At 39.7% G+C, this 24,390-nt stretch overlaps 1 protein-coding gene across 9 annotated transcripts in view; it reads right to left on the bottom strand.

The window, feature by feature from the left end:
• Positions 1 to 24,390, bottom strand: part of Trim9 (tripartite motif containing 9) — a 115,220-nt gene that overhangs the window by 11,317 nt on the left and 79,513 nt on the right. For 2 of the 9 annotated variants that reach the window (XM_070028136.1, XM_070028127.1), the window contains exons 6-8: positions 16,377 to 16,534; positions 13,414 to 13,594; positions 418 to 606 (exon numbers count right to left, since the gene is read on the bottom strand). In XM_070028136.1, the coding sequence (XP_069884237.1) occupies positions 418 to 606; positions 13,414 to 13,594; positions 16,377 to 16,534 (528 nt within the window). The other 7 variants (XM_070028102.1, XM_070028083.1, XM_070028119.1 and 4 more) reach the window with 5 other exon arrangements.

Genomic DNA, 24,390 nt, shown 5'->3' on the forward strand with positions numbered 1-24,390 from the left:
ATCCAGTCTCCCAGACACCGCTGGTTTCCTGGATACAGAGGGTTGCAAACCTCTAAACTACTGCCATAGCCTCTGCGTAGCCGGTGCCTGTGCCGTGCTGTGCCACTGAATGTGATGACAGAGCAAGTTACCCAAGGTGGTACCAGCTTTGTGCAAAAAAGAACAACTTTGCTCATCACTTTCCAGTGCTATTACAGATGGACCACAGCTCCATGGTGGGTCTTCACACCACACAAACAAGAACACCACAAAGCTCCATCATCCCAAAGCTCCTCACACTGGAAGCAGGCCACAGACACAGAGACCAGCTCATCCCCCTCACCACGCACATGAATGGCAAGAACAAAACATGAGTTTCAGAGAGAGATGCCTTCAAGGCACAGAGATGGAGAGGAAAAGTCTGACAGCTCAGCTCACCGGGTGCATTGAGAGACTGTAAAGAAGAATGCAAGCTCAGCTGGTGGGGTGAGGATCGGAAATCAAAGTAGGATCTCCCGGGGAAGCTGGGTTGTAGATTAAGGGTGGAGGAGAAAGGACTCATTCTACGGAGCGGCAATCTTTCCGAAGGCACTGGAAAAGGGAGGGTCTGTTCTTCTGAATCTGTGTCTAAATGTAAGATCAATGCAAACTAGAGATCAGAAATCTGCTACCTTTCCATGCCCAGTTCCCCAACACCTCCTGACCAGTGCATTCATACAAAGCCTCATCTGCCCACATGGCCACTTGGTAAGCATTAGCAAAACTAAGGTATCCAGGGGCTGGCAAGGAATTCTTACCAGGTCAGGCCCCAACACCAAAGGACACTTCCAACATCACAGGCAATCATTTTTTTCATTCTCCTTCCAGATTTTTTTGATAGCAAAGTGTTTTTTTAAAAAAAAAAAAGATTTCTTTTAATTAAATGAAATATTTTGAGTTGATTTTAGAGGTAAATTTGATCCAGTATGACCAAGAAGAAATTAATACTTTATCAGCATCAGTTTCTTCAGAAATGATTATTCATTTAACAATATTCTCTAAAAGGGATTCTATTTAGGAATGATTTATTTTACAAATGGTTCCATATTTCCCCTTCCTTGGCAAATAAGTTTATTTTCCTTTGATGGATGATTTTTTTATATTAGCAACTCAAGATTTCATCTTTTAATAGAGAAGAGACATGGCATTGGCCTACAAAGAGGGCGCTGGGAAAATAATCAGAGACTGAGCCTTACCTTTGTTCTGAATTATGATCAGACTCTAGGGATATCTTCTCAGGTGCTCTAATAATAAGCAGACTGTGAGCAGCGAGAAGGTACATTGGTATAAAGTATCTAATTCTTTTCATCTAATTCTTGACATGGAGATCATTATTATATCAGAGAAAGAACTTATTAATTACTTAATTATCTTTTTTCTTTGTCAAACAATAGCTGGTTCATGCAGTATTTTGGGTCTTTCATCAATAGGGGCCTTCTTAAAACTCAGTTTAATAGAAGTAGTTCAGGAACGTTAGTTAGTGTAATAGGTAATGTTTCATGTCCTAAACCCCCAAGGAGCTTTCTTTCCATTGAAAAACAATTCAGTTTTGGTAGGAATTTTGTTGGCAATATTTTTCTGGCTTGAGTTTGTTAGTAGCTCTTCGTCATCATATATTCTTCTCCTATCAAAATGGGACTCTGTGTATTTCAAACAAAATATAAGCAGAGTGTACGTGTGTGTGACAACACAATCCTATTTGAAGAGCTGAGGAAAAGGGTTTTGGAAAATTTTAATATGGCCAAGAAGCACCCTCATTTTTATTCCTGAACTCACAATATTAAAGTTAGCTTTTCAGACTTTGGACTTATCCTTGGGGGAATTTTTTTTTCTCTAACTATAAGCCAGATGTTGAACAAAAGGAATTTCTATTTATGAAGTTAAGGCTTTACATTCCCAATAGTAATGGAATGAAATTTTCTACCTAAACTTCATATTGTTTGGATGACTTGGCATGTATGACTGTCTCTTAGCACAGATATAGTCATATCCAACCATCAAAAATTATTAATGTCATGATCAACTTGAGGGGGAAATTAACCTCTTTGTTTTAATGGGAAAACTTGAAATACGATGGCATGGGTTTCTTTTAAAAAGAGAAGGTATTTACAACTGTAGTTACCTTAACAAACACTTTTATTAACAAGAAATTTACTTGATTTCACCAGAACTGATAATCATCTCATTGTACTAAAATACTCATTGCTTTGAAAATTAAGGAAAAGGATATATGTTGCAAGATGAATTTCAGAGCAAATCATTGGAAATCCCATGAAGAGAGGTGTACCGAACCCAGGATTTGAGAATGAGAGCCAATTGTGTAACAAGTTGTACTCACCTTTCTATTTTCAGCACCAGGAAGAACTCAGAGTTGGTAATAACACCACTTTGAGGCCTAGAGACTGGTAATGATAGGGAGCCATAGGTCTACCATGGCTCAGTAAGTTGGCACTAAAATGGCATTGTTCTTCCTATCCTTTCATATGGACCCATTGTTTACTGGTAGCCCAAATTTTCTATGACTTCTTTTATTCTTGAACCCTATGCTCTCTACTCAGGCAATATTCCTATTACCCAATGATTCCATCTTTGTTCCTAAGTTTTTATTTACTTATTTTTTCTCTACTTATTCCATCTCATTGTCTCATTCCAGTTTAGCTCTTATCCATTTTTTTCTAAGCAGTATTTTTTTTTTTTTTGGTTGGTCATGGGGCCTGAACTCTAGGCTGGGCGCTGTCCCTCAGCTCTTCAGCTCAAGGCTAGTGTTCTACCACTTAAACCATAGCACCATTTCTGTTTTTTTTCTGCTTATGTGGTGTTGAGGAATCAACCCAGGGCCTCATGCATGCAAGGCAAGCACTCTACCAACTGAGCTACCTTCCCAGCCCCTCTAAGCAGTTCTTTATAAAACCAAATAACAACAACAAAAAAAACCCCAACCAAACAAACAAAAAACAAACTCTAACTTACCATGAGAACATTCTAAATAAATTAGAGAACACTTTCCAGCAACTAGACTAGACAATTCTCCCTTCATATCACTCCCTATGATCACGTGCTACAAGTGTAGACAGCTGTCTCCAGGTCATCTGAGCTGCTTCTTAGGATCTTAAGTTACAAAAGTCTTAGAGGGAAGCCATGATCTCAATAACATCTGTAGTTATTGTCTGTAGTCATTGCTTATGTTGGTTCCCTTGGGGAGCTCCAGTCACTAGGCAGTGTTACTGTCTGGGGCTACCTGTAATAGATTGTAAGAATCTGAGGTCAGTCACCAAATCCCTTACTATCTCCCATTTTCTGGGCTAAACAGAGTCTATTTCTACAATTTTCTATTTCAACCATTCTCCTTCACTGAACTAGTCGTGTCATTGTGAACACACTGAGATATGAACCAAAAACAATATGACAATATTGAGAATAGTATTGCCACTTCTTGGTTTAGCCAAATAATACCTATGTTCATATGGAACATAAGTTAGACTAGACTATGTAGCCTAGTACATATTCTGTGTTATGTCAAGGAACATAAGAAGAAAGGTATATCCCTCTTCTTCATCAAGGAATGTAAGAAGAAGGCATATCCCTCTTCTTAATCTTCCCTTTATTTATTATTTGTGAGTAGGTGTGTGTGTGTGTGTGTGTGTGTGTGTGTGTGTGTGTGTGTGTGTGTGTGTGTGTGTGTGTTGATAGTAAGGCTTGAACTCAGGCCTCATGCCCTTGGTGGGCAGTTTTTGCTCATGGCTGGTGTTCTACTACTAGAGCCACATTTCTACTTCCAGGCTTTTGCTGGGTAGTTCGAAATAAAAGTAGCTAAGATTTGTCTGCTCAGGCTGGCTTCAAATCTTGATCCTTAGATCTCAGCTTTGTGAGTAACTAAGATTATAAGAATAAACCCTGATACCTAGCTTCCCTTTATTTTTATTTTGTAGTGCTAAGCATTGGATTCAAGGCTTCCCTACCACTTGGGTGACACCTTGTCTTCAGCCCTTAATTCAGAGAAAGCATGTCATTCATTCATTCATTTATTTATTATTTTGGCGGGGCTTGAACTCTGGGCTTGGGCGCTGTCCTTGCGCTCTTCAGCTCAAGGCGAGTGCTCTACCACTTGAGCCACAGTGCCACTTCCATATCAGTCATTTATATCCTATTAGTCAGGAGAAAGGGGAATGAGATTCATTTTCCGGCATACATGATAAGAAACTATGTTTCAGTCCACAGCTGATGTCCATGGTAAAGACAAGAAGCTCTTTAATAGATGGCTATTATCTCATTGTATTTCACCACATGAGTGAATCCTGCCTAGTTGAGCCTTGCTGAACTAAAGCAGGTTATTATAAAGGAGCAATGGAGTGGACATATTCAGGAGTGGCTGAACATAGAGACTCCATACATGTTTATGACTCTAGGATAGAGACTATGTTCATAAAGCAAATAAATGTGTTAAAATATGTTTTCCATGTATTCTGTCAATGACTGTCATTTTCTTCTTGCTCTTTCCAGGACTTCATTCCCTTAGCTTGTGGCAGAGGCCTCTGCTTGAAAGAAGCACTCAAGAATTATCAAAGCAGGCTGTGAGTAGTGGTTTATGCCTTTAATCTCAGCTACTCAGGAGGTAGAAATTGGGAGGATTGTGGTTTGAGGATAGCCTAGGCAAAAAGTTAATAAGGCCCCGTTATCAACCAACAAGCCAGGCATGCTGCTTTACAAGCGTGATCCCAACTCCTTGGTAGCTAGCAGATTCAAGCTCTGAGGCTAGCCCTGGATATAAACATGAAACTACCTGAAAAATAAAAGTAAAAAAGGAGAAGATGTCATGGCTCATGTGGTAGAATGCCTACCTAGTAAGAATGGGGCCAGAAAAAAGAGTTAGCAAAGGCAGATCCACTGGAGGACTGTATGACTCATCACTGACTTTTGGGTTCATGGAGAAAAAGGGAATATCTTGATGGTATACTATGGCTCATTGTATATTTCTTTCATTTGTTCATTAGCTGACACTGTATATTTGATAAGCACTGTGTGAGGATTGAGCAGTTGGGTTACATGAATAATCAGGGGGAAATGTGTCATTTATTGTTCTTTTGTTGTTGTTGTTGTTGTTGGTCATAGGGTTGCACTCAGAGCCTGGGCTCTTTCCCTCAGCTTTTTGGTCAAGGCTAGCACTCTCCTACTTTAAGATACAGTACCATTTGTAGTTTTTGGTGGTTAATTGGAGGTAAGAGTCTCATAGGCTTTTCTGTCCCAGGGTAGGCGCTGATCCTTGATCCTCAGATTTCAGCTCCTGAGTAGCTAGGATTACAGGAGAAACCCACCAGCGTCCAGCTGTCATTTATTATGGATTAGGTTATATATTTCTCATGATGGCACTTTGACCAACATGTAGAGCATGCTAAACATTTTTTATCCTGCAACATGATAATTATTATAATCTCTGAGGTGTTATGTTGGGGACTAAAGAGGAAAAGCAAAAGGATGGAAGTTTTTTATGATAATGTACACGAATCCAACTTCCTCTGACCCTTGGTGGAAGTCCTGGGTGTCTTTCCTGTCCGGCAGTAAACAGTCTCATAACTGAACAGCCCAGAGGCCCTCATCCAATAAGTGGACTGCATTTTAAAGCAGAGTAAAGCAAAGTATGTCACTGAGAACTGTACAGTGGTGTTAAAGATAAGTTTCAGTTCCTTATCAGCCAGCTGTAACATAATATGCTTTTGTTGGGGATTTAAAAATAGAAAAAGAAATGAATGAAGAGGGAGGCTCAGTATTCTTAAATGATCTAATAAGAAGCCAAAGTCACAATTATGTTCAACTGGTACATAATTTATAACAACAAGTGGTATTTTAAGCTTTCTTAAGTGTGGCATTAATTATAGTGGAGAAGTAAGAAACAAATCTGTTTTGAAAACCTCATCTTAAGAAGAATGAAATAGCCCTTCCCTCCCCAGGACAGCTACACATTTCATCACCAAGTCCTCTGCTCCAATTTAGAACACTGTGGCATTATTATAAGCAACTATAATCAAAAGAACTGAAATTTCCCTGTATTTTAATTAGGCACACAAGCTTCCAAAGGATTAAACTGCTCCACTGAATGTCAACTGCTATGTACAAGTCCCAGAACCAAAAACAGTTTTGGATCCAATTCAGTCTTATGGAGAAATTTAAAAAATTCTTGGGATATCATACACGCTGTCAAAATGAAAAGAAATCAGGCACTGGTGGCTCATGCCTGTAATCCTAGCTACTCAGGAAGCTGAGATCTGAGGATTGAGGTTCAGAGCCAGCCCCGGCACAAAAGTCCCCATAAGACAGCGCCCAGGCCCTGAATTCAAGTCCCACAACTGACAAAAAAGAAAAAAGAAAAGAAAAGAAGGAAGTATTTTTCTCTTATGGGCTGTGAAATCAATCAGGATTTCTCTCACTTTGCACATTATAAAATTTACTCAAATTTGGTCAGGTATGATTTACTGACCTTGAGGATTTTGTCCTAAATGCATCTCCTTCTAACTAAAAAAATTTTTGAAGAGGTCCAGGTGCTCTGGATTAGGAAAAGCAAAGTATAGACCTAGAGAAAATATCTTTAATGGCCCATATACTTTCCTTATATAATCCTTTATCTATTAATTTTTATTAGGGTTCAATTTTTCAGAATCCTAGGCAGAACTTTTAGATTTACTAAGGCCCTTGGAGGGCCCCTCTTCTTCCCAGTTGAGATCTCGAAATCCAGAAAGCTTCTGTGAATAAATAGCTCTGTGGCTTAAACCCAAGCAGGTCTCCAAGTCCAGATTGCGCCTGGAGTAGCTTTGAAGGATCTCAAAGATGTAGATCTGATGATATTCCCTTTCTTTGACTGACAGTAACCCATCCCTGCAGGCCAAGACCATTCATGGCATCACTTGGGGAGAAGGAGCCTCTCTGGGAGAGCTGCTGGCCTATGGATAGGCAGGAGAGGTAGAGGAAGCACAAAGCCCTGGAGATGCACAGGAGCTGCAGAGGGGCTTGCATATTATGGTGGCTATGACAGCCACTCCCTCATTTTCTTCCTGAAGCAGGGATGTGATTCTTTTTGACAAGTCTAACATGACTCAATGAAAGCATTAGAGTCCTACTTCTGGCCTTCTAGATACTCACATACGGTGGCTACATACTGTCATACTGTGGCTTGGATTTGACAGGATGCTTTTAGACACAATGCAGGTGGACTTAGGCCCATTTTCCCTCTCTTTCCTTTGCTTAAATACAAATGGCCATTACGTGAGTGCACTCACTGTGCTGGGTGTTGAAGGCTGAAAGAACTGAATTGGAAATGCTACATAACCTCTCAGAAGCTCAGCTTCTCTACACAAGGAGTAAGATAGTAATAACTTCATAGGGTGTGGCAGATAGAAAAATGGCCCACCAAAAATGTCCACATCTGAAATGCAGATATGCCTAAATTAAGGCTCCTGAGACAAGGAGTGTGTCTGGCTAAGCAGGGGCACTAAAATAATCCTTACATAAGAAAGGCTGAGGGTGTGATCAGGAAGATAGTGCTGGCAATTATGCTAGAGGAAACAGCCATGAGCCATGAAAGGCAGATGGTTTTAGAAGCTGCAGAAGGGAAGACAAAAATGCCCAAAAGGGAGTACAGTCCTGCGGATATCTTATCTTTTAGCCCACTAGGATATTAAGTTCTGGAACTTGAAGATAATAACTATGCATTGTTTAAGGCACTAAATTTGTGATGATTTGTTACAGTGGAAATAGAAGACTAATAACACATACTGTGAACCTGGAATAATGCAACTACAGAGTACAGGAGGGATTTATACATTTGCATTGGGCGCAGAGATGTAGTCTGCTGTCTATTTTGCTGTCTTAGGGAGGACAATTTTTTTGTGTAGGACCTTCTAGTAAAATATGAATGGATAGATTTCATGATTGCTCTGCTGAATTTCAACATCCAAGAAGTATCTGCTGTCCCTCATATGGCTGTCTTCTTTTTTTTTTTTTGTCGGTTGTGGGGCTTGAACTCTGGACTTGGGCATTGTCCGTGTGCTCTTCAGTTCAAGGCAAGTGCTCTACCGCTTGAGCTACAGCACCACTTCCGCTTTTCTAATGGTTTATTGGAGATAAGAGTTTCCTTCCCGGGCTGGCTTTGAACCGTGATCCTCAGATCTCAGCCTCCTGAGTAGCTAGGATTACAGGCGTGAGCCACCGGTGCCCGGCATGGCTGTTCTTAATTGAATCTTTTGATGGGAAATGAAGAAAGTTCTCAGTGACTTGACACAAAATGAAGCAGAGTTTAATGTAATAATTTTCAGAGGGAAGTGTACTGGGGATTCCATAAAGCCTTCTGAGATATATTCAACTGAGGAGTGTGGAGAACATACTGGTTTTAAATGCATTTGATGTAAACCTTCCTAAAATGTGCATTCTCTCTCTCAACATATTTTCTTTCTTTTTTTTTTTTTTTTTGCTTATGTGGTGCTGAGGAATTGAACCCAGGCCCTCATGCATGCAAGGCAAGCGCTCTACCACTGAGCCACCTTCCCAGCCCCTCTCTCAACATATTTTCTATAGTATGCTTCCTTCTTTTTTGTGTGTCCTATTTTAGTGTTTTAGAAGTTATCTTTCTTCCTCAATGTACCAGCAGTATCTTTTTTGTTTTTTTTTGGTGGTAATACTAGAGCTTTGAACTCAAGTCCTTGTGCTGAGTTCTGCATTCTGTCACTGGAGCCATTGAGCCCTGGTTGTTTACAGTTAATTCTTAGAGACTTATGTTTATCCAGGCCAGGATGGACTGCTATCCTACTTTCCATGTAGTTGGTACCATGAGCACACCATCACCTCGCCCAGTTTATTGATTGAAATGGTTCTTGCTAACTTTTTGCTGGGTTAGTCTTGAACTACAATCCTCTTCATCTCTACGTCTTTTGATTTTAGCAAGTGGGTCAATGAGCTCAGTGGACCTGCAGTTCATAAAATAAGAATGAGTATGGACTTTGTATTCCTACCTTCCCAACAGGAAATTAATTGTTCTTACTTCACTGCTGCAAGATGGCAATCTAGATTGTCAGGTGGTTTTCTTATTTCTAGAGAGGTAAATGGTACTATAGTTTTCCAGTGATATGATCAAGGTATCATTAAGTTTGGGCAGGAGGAGCAGTAAGGCCCCAGATTCTAAATCAAATGTTGTGCTTATTCCTGTGACCTGGGCCCAGCTTAGTTGCCTAACCTAATTGAAGCAATCAATAAAAAAAGTTTAGACTCTTTTCCTGTAGTATAAGCTCAAGGCAGAAATTTGAAGTTTTTGCCTTGTCTGTTTGGATGTCTCTCTTCCCTACTTCCTCTGGGAAGTCTTCCTTCCCTATTAGATGTCAATTTCTTGGGTCATTTGTTGCAAATTACTTCATGTAGCTATTAGAATATTCTATGAAAATATAAAGTAAAATTCTTCTAGAAACAATTTTATTTTTTCAAGAGTCTACCCATTGACCAAAATTAAACACTTAGCTGGGCACTGCTGGCTCATGTCTATAATCCTAACTACTCAAGAGACTGAAATCTAAAGATGATGGTTCAAAGCCAGCCAGGGCAAGAAAGTCTGTGAGCCTTTTATCTCCAATTAACCACCAAAAAGCCAGAAGTAGAGCTGTGGCTTAAGTGGTAGAATATCAGCCTTGAGCAAAAAAGCTCAGGGACAGCATCCAGGCTCTGAGTTTAAGCCCCAGAACCAGCATACATACACAAAAAAATTAAGCCCTTGATAGAATTAAGGTGATATACCACAATGGTTCACAAATTGGTGGTGGACAATCTATCTGGAAAACATTTTGGAATCCAGGACTTCCGAAATATTCAGACCCTCTAGTCTAGTATCTACTTCAAAGAATCTGTCCAAAGAAAAGAATCTTTTTACATAGAGAAGAGCATGTCTTGTGTAGTGGTTGAAATCCTCCATCTTCTGCTTTCCCTGAGGACTGGTGGGAGATCACCTCTGCTGGGAGCAAGTGGGGGAAGCAACCCTTTGGCTTTGAGGGCTGAGAAGAGTGGCATCTCAGGAACCTTTTCTCTTATCCAGTAAATTGAACCTTCGATATATTACCTTTGCTCTAGTTCATGTCTCTCTAGATTAAAAAAAAAAGTTTAGATAGACAGAAATGTACTAGGGAAAAATAAACAGGAAATACCCTACCCTGTTCTCAGCCTTGTGTCATTATTTTTGGTGGGAGTAAAGTCTGTCATGCAGAATGAGCCTCAGCACACTGTGTTAAGAAGTCCTCGTTACATAATGTTCACAGCAGACACTCTTACAGATGCGTTACAAGCCTGGGACATGGCTGTAAATGACTACTCCATGAATTACTTTAAAACTATGTAAATCAAGTTTGCGGAACTTATTTTAAAATTTACGAAAATTCTTAATGACTTAACAGTTATATTTCTCCTCAATTTAGGAGAACTTGGTTGTGATCTAGGACCAGTTTTATCTCTATGGATATTGTAGACACCCTCCCAGGAATGTGTTTTCAGAAAACTAACCAAACTCGAACTCATGTAATAATGTAGTTTCCTTTCTTTTTCTCTTATTTATTTCCATTGAAATAAGTAAGTTTTGCTTGTTTTCCTGATTAATCAGTTTCCTATTAATCACGCCTTCCTTTCATCTTTTGTTCACATGCCCACCAGTGTTTGTAGGTACCTAGCTAATTATGTGCTTACTTTTTTTAGGTCTGGCTGCCTTTCTCACCTGTAAGCTCCACAGACCAGAGGAGTATCTGTTCAACACTCTTGCCTATACATTAGCACAGGGAGCAACAGCAAGCACTGCTCAATAAATAGACAAGACAGATCAATGTGCTTTTGAGGGAAAAGGATTCCAATCCATAATATGTCCATTCAGTCTCTTCTGTGTAATGTTACCTTTGGCTAGCAGAACACTTTCTGATGGTTCAGAGTATTAGTGATAAGTGATTTAAACTTCAGACTAAATGCACGAATTAAGTTAGACTTGCTATAAAGCCTATGATACAGACTTCATTACCTAGAAAGGAGCTCCTTATTGCTACGAAGAATGTGAAAGACTTATAGTACAAAGTCAAAATGAAATTCCCCCAATACTGACGAAGAAACAACATTTTTAAAATGAGCTTTCCAAGAACTGTAAGAAACAACATCTTTAAAGTGAGCTTTCCAAGAACTGTAAGAAATAACACAAATAAAATATCACTGCAATGAACTTATCAGAAATCTATGATAGGACTTTTCTCATCGATTTGAAAAAAAACAAATAGAGTTATAAATATTTACTACTATAGGCTTTTTCTATAACAGAGGGATCAAATCTTTGTCAAAATAAATATTATTTGCTTGCTTTCTAAGTCTCCTTAGAAAGAGGGAGAAACAAATAGAACAAACCAAAGTTAAGGAGAAAGTATGTGTGCGAACTTTATTTCATCATGAGAAAATCACTTCTGTGCAGTAACAGAGAATACTGGTATCTACATGATGATAAGTGTTTGTTTTGTATTCCGATACATACCTTATATTTGTACACAACATATAAAATCCATGGAGGAATTGAACGTCTACAGTACAGTTTCTTTGTTGATAGAGAACTTGTTCCATTAGTTTCATTTGGAAAATGACCCCCCAATTCTGTGACTGTGATATCAAGGATCGAAGTTTCAAATCCTGTAATTTGTTGTTAGACACCATAATCTTATGAACATGGAAAGAAACTTAAGAAATTACATCCTCCTATAGGACGAAAGGAGCGACAGAAGCACTCAGAATGCTATGCTAATAACTGACTTTAGTGAAATAGTTATGATTTCTCTAATATATTATGAATAGAGATGGTTTTCCTATAGGTCTGATGACATATATTAGCAAACACTGTTGCACGGTATCTCTGCTGGCATGCACTGAACTTTTCAATCTGACCACCTTGTGCACAAGTGGAAAATGAGGCCATTGCCATTGTGACTTCTGCATTGGTTCTGGGGAGAAAAACAAACAAACAAACAAACAAAACCTTGGGACAGTTCTTGCCTTTTAGCATGGTATTTTGGGAAAAGAAGCAACTGCTCTCCAACTGATAGGTCACCAGGGAGAGAAGTTGCTAAAATGATAATTAGGGGATAAATTCTAGCTACCATGCTACTGCAGTCTAAATGAGAATACATCATATGGGCATTTTCTCTTCAACAAATACTTCTCTTTGAACAGTATCATTCAGACTTACAACTCCCAAAGCACTGTTCTTCACAGGTCAGAGCCTGCCCCCTTGCTGTAGAATTCAAAGTTGTGCTTGTTTTTAACCATGTGGACCATTTTAGGGGTGACTGACACATGCCGAAGTTTGTAGAAAGTGGGAAACCCCACCACAATTCTTCTAGCTAACATCTTGAAAAACAAAACAAAACAAAACAAAAAACCCACCAAATCAACATACTTAGTTGTGCAGAGGTAAGTTCCAGAGAATGGCAATGGGGTGGGAGGTGATTTTTATGATTAAAGTGATACCCCAGAGTCTCAAAATGGTTTGGCACCAGTCACAAATACCTCTAGATAGGTTTAATATTATTAATAGCATGTGTTGTAATTGCTCTTAAGATGAAAATGTTAGACGCCTCAGAGGTTATACTTGGCCATCAAATTCAGGCCTCTCCCCTGAGGGGGATTATTTTTCTTTGATGACAAAAATATTTACAGATAGCCAAGGAGCAAATGTCCTCTAGAGATTAACCTTGTGCAGTGGCCTTAGGCAACCTAACCACTACTGGAGGGACTGGCAAAGATGTAAATGGCGAGGTATTGTGGAGTTGCTTGTCTTTTCCTGTTTGATGCCCACAGGAAGTCTCAGTCCTAGTGCCGAAGGCCTGGGCTTTGGGTAGGAAGTGGTATCAGTCCATGCTGGTTAAGCCAAGAGTGGCCAGCAAGGCCCTCTATGAAATGGCTCTAGCACCCCATGCCCACTGGAAACACATTCAGTCATACAAATACACAGCTGGAAAGAACCTAGGTCCCCCACCCCACAGAAACAAGCAAGCACTACAAAGAAATTGAGAATCATCTGGGCAAAACTGGCAAGTGATGTGGATTGGTGGAGAATGGGAGCCTGCTCTAGAGCCTAGATTCATCCGTCTTATAACCAGGGCCTCATTCAGGCCTTCAGTTTCAGCTTCTTCAACTGGAGCTTATTTAGTGTTATCAAAGGAAGCCGACGGCCCAAGCCATTGGAACTGTCGATGTGGAATCTTTGGTTTGCTCACATCCACATCCCATGAGCTCTCTAAAGGCAGGAGAGGAACAGCGGCTCGGTGGCCGAGTGCAGAGCAAGTCATGGAAACGCTTGAGGAATGTGGGCAGTGGTGGGGTTACCTCCGAGCTGCCAGCCACGTTAGATGCCACGCAGTTCTCGCTCTGAGGGATACTGCTGAAGGGCCTTACCCTCAGACGTCTGCAGGACCAGGGTCTTGCTGTATGGGCTGACTCCTGTTTTGTTGAAGGCCTTGACTCGAGCATTGTATGTGCTGTTGAAATGAAGACCATCCACCGTACACATTGTCTCTTTTCCAACATATACTTCCTGGGGGTCAACAAACAACAGGATGCCATTTAATATGAACACTTGTGATGAGTGAGGGAAAGGCAGGGATGTTGACTGGTTAGGAACTGGAGCTTTGCATCATCAGCCTGATCTGGATTTGAATCTTGTGAAATTCTGGGCTTTTAACCTTGTCTCATTAAAGCCTCTGTTATCCAACCAGTAAAATAGACAGGAATGCCCACCTCATTGGGCATTGGTATGGGAGTATATAAGGGAATAGGTGCAGACTGATTGGCACAGAACCCTTCATTTCACAAGGGCTAGGCAGTTTAATGAATGATCATTGTTAGCAGTGAGGAATTATAAAATTAAATTAGAGATGGGAGTGGTGTTGTATGCCAGTAATCCCAACATTTGCAGAAGAGACTAGAGTTTGAGGCCAGTCTGGGCTACATAACAATATCTTGCCTCAAAAAGTGAAAAACAACAACAGAAAGCTCTCAAAACAATTTACATATTTATGGCTAGGGCCATGCTTATTCCTATTAATTTGGTATTTCTATAGTACTTCTATAGTATGTTCCTGCTGAGTTTTCCACTCATCAGTGTGATTTGTGAAAGCCATGTTTGGAACATGAGCACATAAGGTGAGCTCTATGCTGTGTTTATATACTGATGGCTTCAGAAACAGTTTTCACAAAGACTCAAAAGCCATAAGGGTATAGGTTTTCATCACAGTACAGAGAGGAGGAAGCTTGGCATTTCAAAGGCTTTATAATAAACCCTAGCATAATGTATCTTTAGCACAGGTTAGGCTTTTGCTTCCTGCTCCAGCTGTACATGTTGCAAAATTATGCTGATGTAATAAGTGAATATACTTTACATTCAAATCACAGCCTTAAAATGACAACTCTCTGGTATGCTACTAAGAAGACTGGGCTCTTGGACTGTCCATCAATTCATTAGTACTCCAGCAGGTACAACAATCTGAAATGTTACGACCCTCATTGAGTGCTTCTCAAATTTTATGTGCATATGAGTCACCTGTGAATCTCATTAAAATGCAGTTTTGATCTGGTGGGTCTTTGGGATAGGCTCTGAAATTCTGCATTTTTAATGTTATAAGAAGAAGTGGAAACAGTGACTGCATTTTAGTAATAAGGCAAGATATAACCTGAAGCCTCTTCCTGGGGTCTTAAAGTCATATCCCCATTAAGGGTCACATCTTATGGCAGTCTGTAAGTAAGAGGAAGTGACTGGATATGAGCACCATGATTTGATAGCAAGAGATCAGGGAACTCAATGGCTTATTAATGTTATTGGGTTTAAAAAATAAGGGGGGGGGAAGAAAGGAGGAGGAGCCACATGATACTAAAATACTAATATCTAAGAAAGAACACTGGAATGTAGGAAAAACAAAGCTAAGTTGTCAAAGAAAATTATAGGTTTATTTTAAAGCGAGTTTCAGAGTACAGAAATGGAAAATTCTATACAGGTGGAAATCGGGGCCTGAGCCTCTGATGAGAAATGTGTGTGGAAAAAATGGACTTGGGAGGTGTCTGCATCTGGGTCGGTGAGGAGGCAGGAGGAACATATGGCCTCAGGACTATAAGAGATGGAGACTATTCCCAGGATGATTTCATGAATAGACAGATTATTACAGAGAGAGAGAAGTGGGAAGGTAGAAGGAGTGGGAGAGGGAGAAAAACACAATACCAAAGATATAAACTGAAATGAAACCTAAGACCCTTAATTTGGAAAAGCAGAAAATTTGATTTTTCCTTGCCTATCAGTGAATGCATATGTAAGAAAGGGATTCCCTACTAAACAGGTGAGCCTTTGCTCTTGAGGACAGTTGAGGAAGACATAGATCCTGCTTCAAAGTGTTTAAACCTAGTGCTTGACAGGCTTTGATCTTGCAAGCTAGTGGCCCAAGTTTGACCATGGATGGCCAGAAAAAATCCTTATCCTTGGGTATGGAGGGGCAGTATGAATTCCTTTTCATCAGTGCAGAGACTGGTCTCAGAACTCAGAAAGGCTAATATGTTTGGGGGTCACAAGCAAGGATTCTCCCAGGGAAGAAGACTCAGACAAGACTGAGATGGAGCAGGTTCAAAACAAGGTGGGAGGACATAACAGGTGAGAATGAGGTGGTATGTGCATGGACCAGATGCAGACATGTGCAGATAGGTAGTCACACACAGGTCATCAACCTGCAGGCAGCATGGCCACGTCTCACCAAAAAGATGCTTGTCTTATTTTCAAAAGGGATATCCTGGGATGAGGACTCTGTTTCTTTGAGGAGGTAATGATCTGCTAACACTAGCTCTGTTTGGTTAGAGGGCCAGAAAGTAACAGCACTCTGCAACAAAAAAGTTTCTTAAACCGAAGGGCTATCATAGGAGAGCATGCCAAGTACAAGGAATACAACCCAAAATAATGATTTATGGTATTACTAGCAATAAATAAAAATGTTAATAATAATAATAGCTACTACAGGCAGGTTGTTTACCAGGTAGCATGTTAAAAGTTTTATATGGATTACCTAATGGACTTTTAGCAACCAGACGTGACATACATGTTATAGATCTTCCTCTTTCTGCAAATGAGGATCTGAGGCTAAAGGAGGTGAGAACAGGCCAGGCCACACAGCTAAACTATTTCTCTGGAAGTTTTGGCTGTTTTAGATACTCTTTCATCATTAATGAAATAAGAAGGCAGGCCTCAGTTTTAGGGCAGGCAGTCTTGCCAGGGTGGCTCAAGAAAGATGATGAAGCAAGGCCTGAGACTTCATGGTAGATTAACAAGATAGTTTACTTACCCGGAACTGACCACCACTGCCATCATCCAACTCTAGAATGTATCCATCAGCTGGCACTGTAGACAGGGGGGGCTGTTTCCAGGACAGTGTGGCGCTGTTGTTGTGGGTACAACACTCCTCCAGCTGTAGGATGGGGGTTGCTGGAACTGGAGAGGAAGCTAAACAGAAATTACAGTTACTCTGACTTCTGTCAAGTTGCAAACATTTCAGTATCTTGAAATGATAAACACCCCTGATAAACAATGGTTAGAAGGAGCCAATCTCAGGGTGGGTAGAATGATCTTCCCTGGGTTTCCAGGGATAGGGTGAGTTCCTGAAGTACTGTGAGACCTTGTCCTAAGCTCACAGTGCCACTTGCCACCTTAACTGTGTGGCTAGAAGTATAGGAATATCCACAGAACTCTGATTTTATACCTTTCCCCATGTGCATGGAAGACATCACCCCTCAAGGAAAGATGTTACATGGGGATTAGATTTCCAGCCCAGCTCATTAAAGCCTATTTACTTCATAACATGGCAAACTGGTGCTAATGAATCTACCACAAATTTCAAAAGACTGAAATCTCAGAGTTTGTTTGTTTGTTTGTTTGTTTTTTGGTCAGTTGTGGGGCTTGAACTCTGGGCCTGGGTGTTGTCCCTCAGCACTTCAGCTCAAGTCAAGCACTCTACCACTTGAGCCACAGCACCATTCTGGTTTTCTGGTGATTAATTGGAGATAAGTCTCACAGACTTTCCTGCTCGGGCTGGCTTTAAACCGTGATCCTCAAATCTCAGCCTCCTGAGTAGCTAGGATTACAGGCGTGAGCCACCGGTGCTTGACTTTGAAATCTCAGTTTATAAACTGCAGACTACCTATTCTGAGAAGACCTCTGAAACCACTCCACAATAACCATAGTGAGGTTTTGAAATTTGGAGCCAAGTGACTTAAGCAGCCATCTCCCTACCTTGAAATTTCTGAGGAACTTGATTTTACACTTGGGAAACAGCACAAGGTGAAGACCACTTGTTTGTTTTGGATATAGAACACCTGATTTGAGCCTAGACATTAGTACAGGATAGAACAAGATAGAACAGGCAGATCCACAGGTTTTCACAGCCACTTGGGAATCTGTCATGGTTTTACTAGTTACAATCCCCAACCTCCACATTTTATGCTGAGCTTTAAAAAAAATATTTCAACTGCCAAGTCACTGAACCTTCATATACCCAGACATAGAGATGTTGGTTGAGAAATAGTCCCTGTTCTTCACATATGCACTCAGTATATGTAGCTGAGCACAGTGTTTCTATTAACTGTTTAAATTATGTATTTTCTAGTACCAAAACATGGATTTCTTTTTTTTTTTATAGCATTTTAGTAACAAGAGAGAACAGCTTGGATCATATTCAGGGGCAGTGAGATGAACAAATGTTAATCATGGAACACCTGGTATATTGTCCCAGAATTAGACTCTATGTGTCAGCCGTGCATTGAGCTAAATCTGCTCTTGTCAGCAACCCCAACCAAGAAGATATTTGATTTAACAGTTCAGCAAACAAGGTTTATGGTATGTAATCTAGAAAACAAAAGCAGTGACCACAACACAGGAGATAATGGACAAAGAGCAAGTCATTCATATTCTACTTAAGAAAAGAGTGTAATACATTATAATAAAACCATGTTTCACTTTTAAAATCAAGCCTAAGTAAGTCAGCTTTAGTGATAAGGTCATTGGAAGTAAACAGTTTAATGAGGGAAGCTGTTTTTCAATGGCACAGGGTTTGGATGAAATCTTCTTAGAGGCCTGTGGTTTCTGCAACCTCCAGGTCCCAGAACATTGGATTTGGAGGAAAAGGATATTAAATGCATTGTCTTGTTCACTAAAATAAACTCTAGGACTAGACAGAAAGAGGGAGAAACATAACACATACTCTTCTGACATAGATGTTAGGCAAGGAGCTAGGAAATCTGATGGCTGGGAATGATGGGGGTTGATAAAAATCATATCCTGGACAGCTGATATTAACCGAACAGAATGACTCATGACATATAACAGAGTCTTGCTGATCCATATCCTCTGTCATCCTTTGGTAAATAAAAAGTCCCAATCTGACCATCTAAGGCCAAAAACTCCCCTGTCAGATGTGTGAGAGGAATTGATACATGAGCCAATCTGTAGGAGTTAACCCAGTGTCCAGGAATTGCCTTCCTCATAGATCTCAATCAAACCTTGAGACCTTGGAACCCTTAAGGCAGTTACTCATTCTTGAGCCTTCGGACTACCTCAGTCTAGAGAGTGTCCTTTCACTTTGTTTTGCCTTCATAAGCTTGTTCCGGCTGAAATTCCTCTGTCCTTGAACTCTTTTTCTGATTAAGATCAAGGACCTCCTGCCACTAGACTTGGTTTGACTCTGAAGCTCTTCTGATGATTCTAATGAACACCCACAGAAACAGGATCAAACGGGAGTTGTAACTGTAGGGCTAACACTAAGTTGTTGAAAGTTTCCTTTACAAGAGAACACATTTGGTCATATTTGCTGTGGAAATAAAACATGACAAAGTCTAAGCAAATCATTCCTTGAAAGGCTTGCAAAGACATGAACAATCCTCCCTGGTGAATTTGTTTTGAACTGTTCTTATTAGTTAGAGCCTACCTTACAAACAATTCCTTGAGACCGTCTTATTAGTCCATATTAGTTTTTCCTTTTCCCTTCATTCTTGTTTCAAGCAAATTTACATTTCATTAATTATAAGATCAAAAAATAAGATCACAAGATGATTTCACTTGAGTCATATAAATGCTTGCAATGTCTTTGGTAAGAAACTCAAAGTTCCCTGTCAGATGTTGGTATAATTAAAAGATTAATTGAAACACATAATGACACAGGTAATTAAAATATTGGAACTTCACTTATCTGAAGTCCTCAGTGGATATACTTTAAAAGAATAAAGAGGGCTGGGAAGGTGGCTCAGTGGTAGAGCGCTTGCCTTGCATGCCTGAGGCCCTGGGTTCGATTCCTCAGCACCACATAAGCAAAATGAAAAAAAAAGCCGGAAGTGGTGCTGTGGTTCAAGTGGCAGAGTGCTAGCCTTGAGCTGAAGAGCTGAGGGACAGCGCCCAGGCCCAGAGTTCAGGCCCCACGACCGGACCCCCCAAAAAATAAATAAATAAAAATAATAAAGAGATCAAGAAAAAAATATAACCTCTCACTTAATTTTCAGACTTAATATTGTCTCAGATTTAAACAAATAAGAAAATAAACCAAAAAGCAGGAGAGGACAGGAGGAGAGAAGTTATTCAGAATGTTTGTATGTTTCTAAATCTATTTTTTCATGTGCCAAGAATTGCTTTTTTCCCCCTATTTATCTTTTCTTTTTTTAATCCCAAAATGATGTTATATATAAAAGAGAAATGTGACAAAACCACAGTCTCATTAGCAAAGGGTAAGATTGACATGTGAAACATCAACTTTATAGTAAGAGTTATTTCCTTATTTTATTAGGTATAAAAATCAATGACCTACAAAACATCCAAAGAAGTATCAAGTTAACCAGTGTTATTATGCCTTGGAAGTGGCTGGCCCCACAGTTCCTGGGCTGATATCTAAGACTGAAAATTCGATTTTTTTTTCCCCCCAGTCCTGGGGCTTAAACTCAGGGCCTGAGCTTGTCCCTGAGCTTCTTTGGCTCAAGGCTAGCACTCTACCACTTGAGCCACAGTGCCACTTCTGGCTTTTTTGGTGTATGTGGTTCTGAGGAATGGCACCTAGGGCTTTGTGCATGCTAGGCAAGCACTCTACCACTAAGCCACATTCCTAGCCCCAAGTGTTATTTTATTGAAGCATCGGTCACTAGCCAACCACAGCTTGATCTTTCAATGCTCAGTCCCTGTCACCTTTCTTTTTTCCCTAACATCCAGCTTCTCCAAAATTTAATATTAGCATTTTTTTTATCTTGTAAAAACTTCAAGCTGAAGATTTTCTGGGATGGCAGCCATGTTCACTGGCCTTTGTGAACAGGTTGGTGTAGCTGCCAATATTTTCAAATGTTTTAATGTTAGAAGGTTGCTGCATGTCAATGTACAGTTCACATTTTCCTTTCTAATGCTCCAGGTTGAGAACAGCTGCAGCCCTTCAGAATTCCTCTGTGAATGAACACTAGTATGGGAGGTCAGGGAAAGGAGAAGCATGCCTCCAGATCTTTGCATGGAGCGTCAATCCTAAGCCAGGCTTTGTGAGCCCTTGGCCGAGCACCACTCTGCAGGGTTGGAAGCTTACATGTTTAAGACACTGAATTTTCATGACAACCCCATGTAGTAAGTATTCTCTGTATCTCTGGTTTGTAGTTGAGGAAATGTAAATCCAAAGAAGCTTCACGTCTGGACATTTGAAAGTACTGGCAGAAAAAAAAAAAAGAAACAAGTAGAAAACAAAGATGCCTGGGAAGGAAAAATCTAGGTTATAAAAAAAAAATCAAGGTAAACGTTGCCTAGTGACAGGAGTGTCAATAATAGCTAAAGCTCAGTCATAGACATCAGCTAGGAACTATAGTGCTAGCCACTTCCAAACCATAGCAGATGACAGATTAATTTGAAATTACTTTGGATTTCTTGTAGATCATTTCTTTTATACTTAGTAAGATAAAATAGGATACATGACACACTCTACAGCAGCAGGGTTGGGACCTGGTCTGTGTGCTTGCCACTGCATTAAGGCTCTTCTCCAGTGTGGTGCCTGACAATAATGTGCTGAAGGCAAGCCTCCAGGCCTCATTCTGGAAGCTTCTGCCTGTTTCCTATAATGTGAAAAACAAGTGAGTGATATTAGTGAAATAGTTCATCTTCAGAGCTATAGTGTATGCATCTGCATGTTGTTTACTGGATGATTTTTACTGCACCCTCTCTGAAAGCTCCTCTGTAGACTGTCATTCGTCTCTATTTGGGCTGGACAATAGGAATGGCATTTAGATTTACTTCAGGCCATTCCTGGAAGGCCATCACTGGCCAACTGTGAATGATGAACATCAACCTATGTTCTGAAGACAACTTCCTTACATGAACAGATGATGTGTGCATGCATGTTCACCCATATCTCGCAGCTCCTTTGCTAGTATTTATAAGAATATCTTTTCAGGTCAAACTGTCCTAGTTTATGACCTTGGTACAAAATGCTCTTGTAGTCAAGATGAGTTAATGAAGATAAATTTGCCCTTAGGGGTGGGTATACAAGAATAGAGGCACTTCAAGGAATTAATAGCCATTTGGTCCAGTGCTAAAAAGGGTTGGTGAAGTTTTAGGTTGTGTTGCCCTGGTTCAGCATGAACATGCTGACACTAGATATTAGCACTACAACTCATATTTGGGATATTCTGTGAACTTACTTATATACAATCCTAGGGTAATATTCTTCTGGGAAGATATAGATATCTGAATTCTTCTTGGTAGACTAGGAAAAGACTTAAAATTTCCTCCTCAAGCTGGAGGGAAGAGTTGACAATATCAACTTAGAATTAAGGGGAAAATTTTAAATTACTTTGTAACAAAACCAGAAGACAATTTCATATGTTGTTTTTTATTTTAAAAAAAAGGTTAAGAGGAGTTCTCTCTTTCTCTCTCTCCCTCTCTCTCTCTCTCTCTCTCTCTCTCTCTCTCTCTCTCTCTCTCTCTCTCTCTCTCTCTCTCTCTCTACTGGGGTTTGAGGCCTGGGTGCTGTGGTCCCTGAGCTTTTATGCTCATTAGTACTCTACCACTCGAGGCAAAGTTCTACTTCCATTGCTTAACTAGACATAAGAGTATCATAGACTTTTCTGTCAGGATGGCTTCAAACCACAATCCTTAGGTCTCAGCCTCCTGAGTAGCTAGGATTACAGGTGTGAGCCATCGGTATCCAGCTATGTAAAGATTTCCTAGTCAAGATATAGCCAGAAAACATGCCATTAAAGTTTAGGGTTATTAGAATAAAGAAAGTACCAATATTCTACAGATAGCTCTCACTTGTTGGGGGTGATAGAGATCAGAAAGAACAGACCAGTTAAACCTTTAGTTAGTAGGAGAATAACTTTAGGCTCTTGAAAAAAGAGCAGCTAACCTAAACAGAAATATGTAGAAACCAACAGCAGACCTGTCTTTTTTAGTTTCAACAATAAAAACAACAAGAATAAAAAAAAGCTTGATAGTTTTTGAGTAAACCAGTAAACATACTTTAAAGGTAATTGGAACACAACTTTAAATGTATCTGTTAAGCAATTTTGAAAATATTTTAACTTTATACTCTAATTCACTTTGGACAATTAGAAAACATATAAAATTACCTTTATAGTTACATTCAAGTGGCCAGATTTCAGTTAGCAGCATTCCAAATGCTACTTAATTTTGGCCATTTGTACAGATTTAGGGTGCAGTTCATTGGGATATTTTTTACTGACAGATTGGGAAAGTGCAGTTCATTAAACTAAGAATGAGAAAAGTCACACTGTACTAGGACAACTGTATATGTGCTAACAGATATTATAGAGGCCAGTAGGCAATTTCAAACTACAGCCAATCAAGTCTATTGTACCATGACCTTTGGCTTTTTCTTTCCATCACAAGCTGGACAGGTAAAAATTATGCTGAGTCCGAGGAGGACTGGGCTCTCACTGAATTAATTAAACTTAATGAGCCCAAAGCAAAATACATAAATTAACAATGAAGAGTGATAATAAGCAGAAGTAAATTATATTAAGATGAAGTGTTAAACTGAAAATAGATTAATCTACTCTCATACCAAATGGTCTGTTTTATGAACTTCATAAATACTTGTGCTAGATATTCTGTGTTCCAGGTTGAGTTGTTGCTGTAAAAATGTTCTGCATTTTGATCTTTAGAGTATTTGGCATTCTTTGCTATATGTATAGACTTCAACAGCCTGAACACATAGCTGTGTTCACTCTTACCTTCTGTGTCAAGTGGCCCAACAACAGTGCTTTAGAAATGCGGTCTGTGGTGCCAGCGGGCACATGGACCAGCGGTCCTTATATCAGTTGAATAGCCTGTTCTTTCAAATATAACTGGTGCCATCCTGCCAACTGGCCTGGACTTCACCATGCTTAAATGGACAGAACTCTGAAGGGCAATTAATGTAGCAGATGGGGAGCTCAGTCAGCTGATCAAAGCATTTCAAAGCCCTTAGGCCCCTGCCCTCCGACTGCCCTCTTCTGCTTCCTTACCAGGGCTAATTAGGTTAGCTCATTTTTCTCTTTTCTATCAAGTCTTTATATGTTTCTTTTTTTTTGTTACATATTTCTTCCTCCAAGTTACTTGTAACTTGATTATATTTCATTGCAAAACTTGGAGACTAAAATAAGAATTTCCTGGGACTCTAAATTCTATGAGGGATGGATTTAAATATTAGGTTAGTGTATAGGTGTGAAGGAAAAAATTTTTAAACAGTATTAAGTGTACTAAAGGAGTTAAGGATGCAAAAGGAATTCTCATTAAGAGATGCATATTAAGTATACAAAAGGAATTATTTTTATTAAGTGTATAGAAGGAATTCCCAGGGAGAGCTACATAGGATGGCCCTAGTTTCACAGAATAAACTAGAAGCTGTATGAGTGTGTTCTTGAATTATTTTCTGGGTGTGAATCCAGGTCTTGCCACTCACTAGCTGTGTGAGCCTCACGCAGGTAGTTCAGGGTTCTTGTGTCTCAGTGTCTTAAGCTGACTACTAGTGCTGTGGAATAAAATGAGGAACCATATGTAAAACTTCTCTGCACTTGGTGAAGAGGGGGATCTGGCTCAGTTAGCACTCAATAAATGCTCAACAATTTTTTTGTTACTATTGCAAAATAAAAGCATTTTAATTTATCATGTATCAACTACTTCAAAAATTGGTTAAGACATCTTCCCAAAGCAATCCTTGTTAAACAAAAGATGAGAAAATTGAAAATAAATGAGAGCAAACATACATTAAAATGATGAAAGAAGTACATATGACAACTAGCAGGATGAATTTGACTATGGAACATTAGATCTAATAGATAGCCCTAAAATTT

Source organism: Dipodomys merriami, unplaced genomic scaffold (assembly GCF_024711535.1).
Source record: "Dipodomys merriami isolate MVZ:Mamm:240054 unplaced genomic scaffold, mDipMer1.0.p SCAF_1, whole genome shotgun sequence".
Lineage (NCBI taxonomy): Eukaryota > Metazoa > Chordata > Mammalia > Rodentia > Heteromyidae > Dipodomys > Dipodomys merriami.